The sequence below is a fragment of the Mauremys mutica genome, chromosome 12 (genome assembly GCF_020497125.1).
Source record: "Mauremys mutica isolate MM-2020 ecotype Southern chromosome 12, ASM2049712v1, whole genome shotgun sequence".
Taxonomy (NCBI): domain Eukaryota; kingdom Metazoa; phylum Chordata; order Testudines; family Geoemydidae; genus Mauremys; species Mauremys mutica.
The window spans coordinates 50557776-50566987 of NC_059083.1; the positions used below are offsets into that span (position 1 = coordinate 50557776).

The 9212-nt window shown below is 42.1% G+C and overlaps 1 protein-coding gene across 1 annotated transcript; it reads left to right on the forward strand.

The window, feature by feature from the left end:
- Positions 1-6376: 6376 nt before the first annotated feature.
- Positions 6377-7327, forward strand: LOC123346902 (olfactory receptor 10A7-like). The gene has a single exon (XM_044984347.1). The coding sequence runs from the start codon at positions 6377-6379 to the stop codon at positions 7325-7327; it is 951 nt and encodes a 316-aa protein (XP_044840282.1).
- The last annotated feature ends 1885 nt before the right edge of the window (positions 7328-9212 follow it).

Sequence of the window (9212 nt, forward strand, 5' to 3'; positions counted from 1 at the left end):
TGTTTTAGGATAAAATGTTTTTTCTCTCTTCAGGACTTTCCCTTCAAGACTAGAAGTTTGACTCTAGCGACATTGTCTAAAATAAACCAAACACTTACTTTCCCTTGCCTGTTACCTTCCCCACAGAAGACATGCCTCAGGAGACTGCACCTCCCCACAGAAGGATATATAATGCATCAGAGAAGATGTTCTTCATTTGACAGAGGGTATGATTCATAAGACACATTACCAGACAGAGCCACGGTAGCCCATCTGGGTAATGACATTCTATTTACTGGACACATGGAAGTACGTGGATGTGGTGGGGACAGAAGATGGACTGAATAACATGGATCCTGTTCCTGGAAATGCTGAGTGAGGAGGTGACAACAGAGACTCCAGCTGGTAATAGACCTGCCTTAGAGGTAAATCAGCCTTTCCCTCCCTCTTCCTTGAATTCAGAGGTTTTTGAAACAACGTAAGTTTGTTAGATAACTGATCCAAGGGGAATTTGGCAATGATCTCTCTTAAACTCCCAACCCAAAGCAAAATAGCTGAATTTGGAAAAAGAAAAGACCTCTCAAGTCACTGCCATCCTAGCTTGTTATCTGGCTCCCATCACTGTGGGATCTGGGCACCTCACTGTCTTTAATGTATCTATCCTCCCACCATCCTATGAGATGCTATTATACCAGTTTAAAGACGAGGACCTGATGCCCAGGGGAACAAATTTGTAGAGGTATTTCAGGACCTAAAGGCACAGACACCCCTAGCGGGATTTGAAATTAATGGGCATTAGGTACTGACCCTACTCAGGCCCCAATGTGCATTTTTAGGTACCTACTGGCCTTTGGAAATCTGGCCTAAAGTCACACAAGGAGTTTGTGACCAAGGAGGGAATTGAACAAGCATCTTCCAAATCCAAGACAAACTCTTCAAACACTGGAGCATCCTTCATTCCACTTTAAGCTTCCCTCCATGCTATGCACAAGATTTTACTTTTATTTCTGTCACAGACATTGCTCGGGCATGGAGAAGTTGTGACGTTACTGGCATGAACTGTTTCTGTATAGATCACTTTTGCAACCAAGGTCCTATAGTTACACCAAATCTTGTACAAAGGAGGTCAAGTAAGTTGTCCATGAAAAGATTGTAATTTTATGATTATGCTGTCTGTATGTGTGCATCATTTTTGTATTTGAAGTTATGAATATTGGCTAGGTATTTGTAGCTCAATGTGTTTGATTCTAAGTAGCATCAGTGAAGCATTTGCTCAGTGTAATGTGGAGAACAGCAATTTAACTGGTAAGGAAGCTGCCCCACTCTCCCAGTATTTGTCTATAACCAGCCCTGTGTGCTAGGACAAGGAAATTTTGGAGGAGCCTAGGCAGCTTTGTGAGCTGATCATGGAATCATAGACTATTAGGGCTGGAAGGGACCTCAGGAGGTCATCTAGTCCAACTCCCTACTCAAAGCAGGACTAATCCCCAGACAGATTTTTACCCCAGTTCCCTAAATGACCCCTTCAAGAATTGAACTCATAACCCTCAGTTTAACAAGCCAATGCTCAAACCACTGAGCTATGCCCCCAAAGCGGATGGCTTTGTTTAGTCAGCAGTTTGGGAAGGCAAGGATAGTGGAAGATGAGTATCCCCATACTTTACCTGTTATCTGTGTGGAGAATGACACCATAACTAGGTTGCATCCAGTTAGTGTCCTAGCAAAATCCCAGAGACCAAACGATTTGGGTACTGTTGCTTTGCCTGTTGCTAGTGTGTTTCTCGGAAAGGGTATACAAACTCTTTCTGACCAGATTAATATCCTAGCCAGGGCACAAGGAGAGCATAAACGTGATTTGATTATGTTACCCACTGACAGTTTGGAAAGTTGAAGCAAGAAGGAAAAGATTCCTGAGCTTGTGTGTGGCAGAGGGAAAGAAAGTACCTCTAACCTTTTATCTAGTGAGTATACGAGTTTGCCTGAAAGGGGATTGTGTAGGAATCCACCTGATGGGCCAAAGGTGATTCTGGATGTAAGTGAACACAGGAGTTGGTAGTGGCTCAGCAGAGCAATGCTTCTGTGGAGCAAGGTAAAGATGAACTGGTGCTTAGAAAGATTCCTGAAGAGAAACGTTTTCAGGGTAGTCTTTGCAAGCAGTTTGCTGCAACTGAATGGTGTGGAAGTGATTTGATCAAGGAAGTTTTGGTTCCTAACAGCCAGAAATTTTCTGTTGTGAATGTACCCACTGACTTTCCTTTTGAAAGATCCAGTGTGAATAGCTTTGAGAAGATCCCAGATGAAGTGAAAATTGTTAAAAAAAGTTGACCAGCCCTATAACCAAGTGACTGTGCTTGACCAGTTTGTTGGGAAGACAAGGTTGTTGAGAGAGGAATGTCTCCATTCTGATGCTTTACGTAAGTAGTCTGTGCTTCAGGGTCTGAGGACAGATTTGGTTACTGGTGTTTCAGAGAAGAACAGTTTTATGGCTGAATGCTTAAGCAAACTCTCACCCTCAGACACTGAATTTGTTTGGTATCTCTTTAAGTCAGAGTCCAGCCTTGGAACTGATAACAGTTGAGAATCTTAAAACTAGTATACAAGCTAGTGTCTGGGTTGATGCACATTACCTGGCTGACAGAGGGAAGAAAGACTTGCTGGTGGTTGTTAGCAAAGAGGACAAGCCCAGCTAGCTAATGGATTATGTTAAGCAGGAGAAATCAGGGTTTGATCCTACAGGACAAGAAGGAAAAAGATAAATTAATTTTGCAAAAGGAAGCCACAGGGTAGCCCTAAAATGCCAAAACCCAAATGGTATTGAGCCAAAGGTGTGGCATAACAAAAATGATGGTAATTTTTTGAACTAATGTGTTGCTGGTACCAAGAACTGTAAAAATGTACAGTGTGCCTAATTCTTTGAACATGTTAAGAGTGATACATAAGAACACACTTTGTGTTAAAAGACACTGTGATATGGATGCTGCACAGTTAGTGCCTGTAAACAGTCTTGGAACTTTTCACAGAAGAAAAGACATTCCAGACCTGATGTGCTGTATGAAAAGGGAAACTGAGGCACACTGCTATATGGCTTTCATGGCAAAATGCCAGGATTCCTATACAATGGACAACATTAATATCTACATTGTCTTGATATTAATTGGGTTCCAAACATTTGCCAGAGCTTGTATGGATAAAGTAGCTATGTTCTTTAGCTCTTGGCAAGATCACATGAGACATACAGGAACCATGCTGCAAAAGCAGATCCAATCCACTATTGTTCTAACCAAGTTTTACCTTGAGTTTGTAAAGAAATTCAGTTATGTTATTAAACATGACTTTGATATACCATTTCAGTTATACACTGATACAGCTTCTAACCTAATACTAGCTGTAGTAAGACAGAACCAAGGATGGGGAGCTCTTGGGATGCAGTCAGCAATGTTTGTGTCATCCTTTCTTGCATCAATTTTGCGTTGGAGGTGTGAAGTTATTGACATGAAGTGGGACCGTATAGATCACTGCTGCAACCATAGTTACACCGAATCGTGTACAAAGGAGGTCAAGCAAGGTGTCTATGAAAAGGTTGTAATTTTCTGGTTATGATTATGCTGTCTGTATGTGTGTATCATTTTTGTATTTGAAGTTATTAATATTGGCTAGGTACTAGTATCTCAGTGTATTTGATTCTAAGTAGCATCAGTGAAGCATTTGGTCAGCTTCTTGGGAAAGAACTATTCTGAGTAAGTGCCCAACCAAGAAACACTTAACTGAACTTGGGAGACTCCAATCCACATCTGAGGAGCTTTCCTGGGAAAGTTCAAGGTAGTATGTGAGCAATGGCTGCCGCCTGAAAACTGAGTCATGCATGGACATGTGACTTGCCCATGTGACTCCAAACTCCATCTTGCTGCTGTGATTTTCCACAGTAGGAACAAACGGGTTTCCTTCCACATGGCAGATGATATAAAAGGCCCTGTAAACCCTTCCATTTGGTCTTCAATCCTGCTTCTTACCTCTGGAGGAACTTTGCTACGCTGAAGCTCTGAATAAATAATTGAACGACCCATCCAAGCTGTGGATGTACTCCAGAGACTTGATTTGAGCCTGCAGTTTATTCCATCACTGCTACAAGCATGAACCAAGGACTTTGCCATTGCCATATGTAATTGATTACTTTCACCACTTTTAGCTCTCATCTATATTTTCTTCTTTTTATGAATAAACCTTTAGATTTTATATTCTAAAGGATTGACAACAGCATGATTTGTGGGTAAGATCTGATTTGTATATTGACCTGCGTCTTGGGCTTGGTCCTTTGGGATCAGGAGAGCATCTTCTTTTACTGGGATGTTGGTTTTCATAACCAGTCATCCCCATAAGAAGTGGTGCTCATGGTGATACTGGGATACTGGAGTGTCTGAGGGAATTGCTTAGCCAGCGGGGTAAAAACAAAGTCCTCTCTCTTTGGCTGGTTTGGTGTGCCTTGGTAGTGGAGGAACCCCAGCCTTGGGCTGTGACTGCCCTGCTCTAAGCAATTTGTCCTGAATTGATACTTTCAGTAGTGTCCTGCCAGAGGCTGCTTCATTACAGACAGGTAGATGAGGTGGGTAAAGCAGACCTGATATTTGCTCCTGTGCTCAGTCTGCAGGGAGCTCTGTGCAGCTCTGCTGTCACTGCCCCACTCATTCACTCCAGTAACAGCTGGGAGCAGAGGGTCCCTGCCCGGCTGTGGGGCCGGCGACTCCCATCCCTGCCGATGCATGGTGCGGGGGAAGGCTGTGCTAATGCCATCTGTTTCTGATGGATATTTTCTGTTGTTGGTTTCAGTGTCTCAGCTGATAGGAACGTTTACCGATGTCTGTTGATTGAAATCGAATCCTGCTGAGGCAAGCTATACATTTTGAAGAAGGTTCAAGATGTTAGCTGTCCAAACCCCATTGAAATCAAAGGGTCCCATCCTTGAAGTCAGTGGAGATTTTATCTTTGACTTCAGCAAGAGGAGGCTCAGACTGAACAGAATTATTCTAGTTTGTAGAATTAACTCTGTGCAGGATCAGGTCCTTACTTAGCAGTTAATAAAGATTAGTAAATTGGTCCAGTAAAAGATATTACCTCATCCACCTTGTCTCTCTAAGAATCGGTAATGGCAAGTGAGGCAGTATTGGCAAATACAACAGCCACAAACAAAAAGAAAAAGAATTGATATTTTAACAAAATATGAAGAATAGAATAAAATGTAGAGCTGATAAAAATTTCTGATGGAATATTTTTCCATCAGAAAATACCAATTCATCAAAATCAAAATGTTCCATGGCAACATATTTAGTTTTACAAAATTTTATTTAGGGAAAAAAAAGTTATTGTATGTTGTTTGATAAAATGAAGTAAAATAAAATAAAAGAGAAATAATTTTTAAATATACAAATAAAACACAATAAAATATAAAAACATAAAAGTAATATAAAATACAAATCTAGAAATAAAATCAATAAAAATACATTTTTAAACATCAAAATTGGTATGAAAACCATTTCAAACCACTCTTATCATATGCATATATAATATTTCTTACAAATTTTGAACAGAAATCATTCATGAAAAGAGGGTACATTTTTAGTAAAATTGGTGATTTCTAGGATTATTTCTTGTTTTTAATAACTATTGAGTAACTGTATGACCAGTAATAACACTTCCACCACGGGGGGCCAACTGCAGGGATTTTCAATTGTCATTCCTTTCGGCATAAGATGGTCACCTGGTTGGGTCTTTGTACGTGGAGTGTCCTACGGCAGGATTATGGAATATTGTCAAAGGGAAGCACTGGATAGTCTTGTTTGTTTAGGATAAAATTTTCAGAGGGTACTAATAGAATTAGGCTGCTAATTTCCCCTGCAATTCACTTGCAGTTGGCTGCCCACGCATTGCAATTCCCAGCCCTATTTGACTGGTTTCTTTCTTTGTTGTGGCTTCCTCTAAAATCCTGACCCATTTCAGCAATGGAACTCCAGCCTACTTTGTTCTGCTTTTAGATACTAGGCCGTGATATATGTGATTATTTGAACCAATATCAGTCTAATCTGTCTCCTCTTTTTGTGTTTCTGTGCTCTTCTCTATCAGCCCCATCACCATAATATTTCAGTGCTTGGTGCCATGTGTCAAGGTACTACACAGGTTTCCAGAGAGATTAACATTTTTTTAAACCTGTAGTCTGCTCAGATATGAAATGTGTCCCAGGGATCAAAAGAGATGGCATTTCCCCTCCCCTCTCTTCTATTCTCTACTCAGCTATTGTTCCGGTAGCCAGCAGAGGTAGACATTCAAAAAACAATGCTGACGTTTTACTGAGTGAATGGTGTTCATTTATGTCACGCAGTAAATTTCTTTCCCATAGACACACCCCATGATGAACCCAAAAAAGGGAAATCAAACGTCCGTTGCAGAATTCATCCTCCTGGGATTTGGGACTCTCCCTGAACTGCAAATCCTTCTTTTCCTGCTGTTTCTAGTGATCTACATTGCAACCATGGCCGGGAACATCCTCATCTTGGCACTAGTTGTGACTGATCAGCACCTTCACACCCCCATGTACTTCTTCCTGGGGAACTTGTCCTGCTTGGAGACCTGCTACACCTCGACTATCCTGCCCAGCTTGCTGGCCAGTCTCCTGACTGAGGGCAGGACTATTTCATTTAGTGGGTGTATCACACAATATTATTTCTTTGCTTCTATGGTTGCGACAGAATGCTTTCTCTTATTGGTGATGTCATATGATCGGTATTTAGCCATAGGCAATCCAATGCACTATGCTGCCCATATGAGTGTCAGGTCTTGCCTCCAGCTTGCAGGTGGCTCTTGGACAGGTGGCTTCCTACTTAGTAGCCTAACAACATTGTTGATAACCCAGTTGACTTTCTGTGGACCCAATGATATTGACCATTTCTTTTGTGATTTTATCCCCCTGGTAAAAATCTCCTGCAATGATCCTCAGATGATGGAAATGTTGGCTTTAACACTCAGCTTGATTTTCTTACTGGTCCCATTCCTACTTACTTCGATGTCCTACATCTACATCATTGCAATCATCCTAAAAATCCCTTCCAGCACCGGGAGGCAAAAGGCCTTTTCCACCTGCTCCTCCCACCTCATTGTGGTGACCATATATTATGGAACTCTACTGATTGCCTATATGTTCCCCACAACCAACAAACTGAGAGACTTCAAGAAAGTTCTCTCTGTCTTCTACACTGTCCTGACTCCCCTGGTCAATCCCCTCATCTACAGCCTGAGAAACAAAGAGGTCAAGGAGGCCCTGAGAAAAGCTAGCAGGAAATCCATGTTTGGACAATGCTAACCAATCAGTTTCCTTAGGTTAAAATAAAATAGACATACCATAGGCTGGTTTAGGGCCTGAACTAAAGCCTGCTGTAGTCTAATGTCATGTTTCCATTAGTTTCCTTCTTGCCATGCTCTTACAGACTCACAGTAACATGGGCACAGACAGACCTCTTAAAACCTGTGGTCCCATTCTTTTTAGGACTTATGTAATATGCCACAGGTGGATACTACTGGGCTGGTGGGAGATTTGAACTTGAGCTGATCAAAGATCAGAAAATGAGAGAGACTGTGCTCAGTGAGAGGGTGCAGGCAAAATGGACTCAGCAGGAATGCTGAGCACCCATTCATTGTAGGGTTAGAGACTTCTTTACCAACACACATACATACACAAATATGATACCTATATTATAAAAATATTGAGTTGCAACATCACCAATGTTAGGCAATTGTATAATTAACTTTTGTTTCTTATAGTGTATTTCATCCCCAGGCTTCTTTCCAAAGGAACAGAAAAGCAAAAGGAAACCCTCTAATCCAGTGGTTCTCAACCAGGGGTATGCGTGCACATGGACATACACAGGTCTTCAGGGGATACATCAACTCATCTAGATATTTGCCTACTTTTACAACAGGCTACATAAAAAGCACTAGCAAAGTCAGTACAAACTAAAATTTTCTACAGACAATGACTTGTTTATACTGCTCTATATACTATACACTGAAATGTAAGTACAATTTTTATATTCCAATTGTTTTATTTTATAATTATGTGGTAAAAATGAGAAAATCAGTAATTTTTCATTATCAGTGTGCTGTATCATGTATGTCCCCACTAAGCACAGTAGGTCGGCGGAGTGCGTCCTCAATACCGTGGCTAGCATCGATTCACGGAGTGGTGCACTGTGGATACCTATCCCGCAGTCCCCGCTGTCCACTGGAATTCTGGGTTAAGCTCCCAATGCCTGATGGAGCAAAAACATTGTCGCAAGTGGTTTTGGGTACATATTGTCAGTCTCCCCTCCCTCCCTCCCTCCCTCGTTCTCTCCTTGAAAGCAATGGCAAGCAATCGTTTTGCGCATTTTTTCCTGGGCTATCATTGCAGCATAGCAAGCATGGAAGCCGCTCAGATGCACACAGTTTTTGTGAGCATTGTAAACACCTCATGCATGATCCTGCAGTATGTGCAGAGCCTAGATAGGAATCGCCAGCACAGGGAAGATCGTGAGGAGGACATGGACACAGATGTTCCTGAAAACACAGGATGTGGCAATTGGGATATCATGGCAGCATTGGGGTATGTTGATACAATGGAATGCTGATTCTGGGCCCAGCAAACAAGCACAGACTGGTGAGACCACATAGTGTTGCAGGTGTGGGATGATTCCTAGTAGCTGCAAAACATTCGCATGCGTAAGGAATACCAAGCTGAGACCTGTCCTGGCAGTTGAGAAGCGAGTGGTGATAGCCCTGTCAAAGCTTGCAATGCCTGACTACCAATTCTGAGTGGGCAAATATACCATGGGGGCTGCTGTGATCCAAGTAGCAAGGGCAATCAATAACCCTTCTACTAACAAGGATAGTGACACTGGGAAATGTGCAGGTCATAATGGAAGGGTTTGCTGCAATGGGGTTCCTTAACAGTGGTGGGGCGATAGATGAAACCCATATCCCTATCTTGGCACCGGAGCACCAGGGCAGCCAGTATATAAAGCGCAAGGGGTACTTTTCCATGGTGCTGCAAGAACTGGTGGATCACAGGGGATGTTTCACCAACATCCACGTGGGATGGCCGGGAAGGGTTCATGATGCTCGCGTCTTCAGGAACACTACTCTGTTTAAACGGCTGCAGCAAGGGATTTACTTCCCAGACCAATTCGCCTATATATTTCCACTGAGGTTAA

Bases quoted from the DNA above. Each gene is read 5' to 3' on its own strand.
- LOC123346902 (XM_044984347.1), top strand. From the start codon at position 6,377: ATGATGAACCCAAAAAAGGGAAATCAAACGTCCGTTGCAGAATTCATC.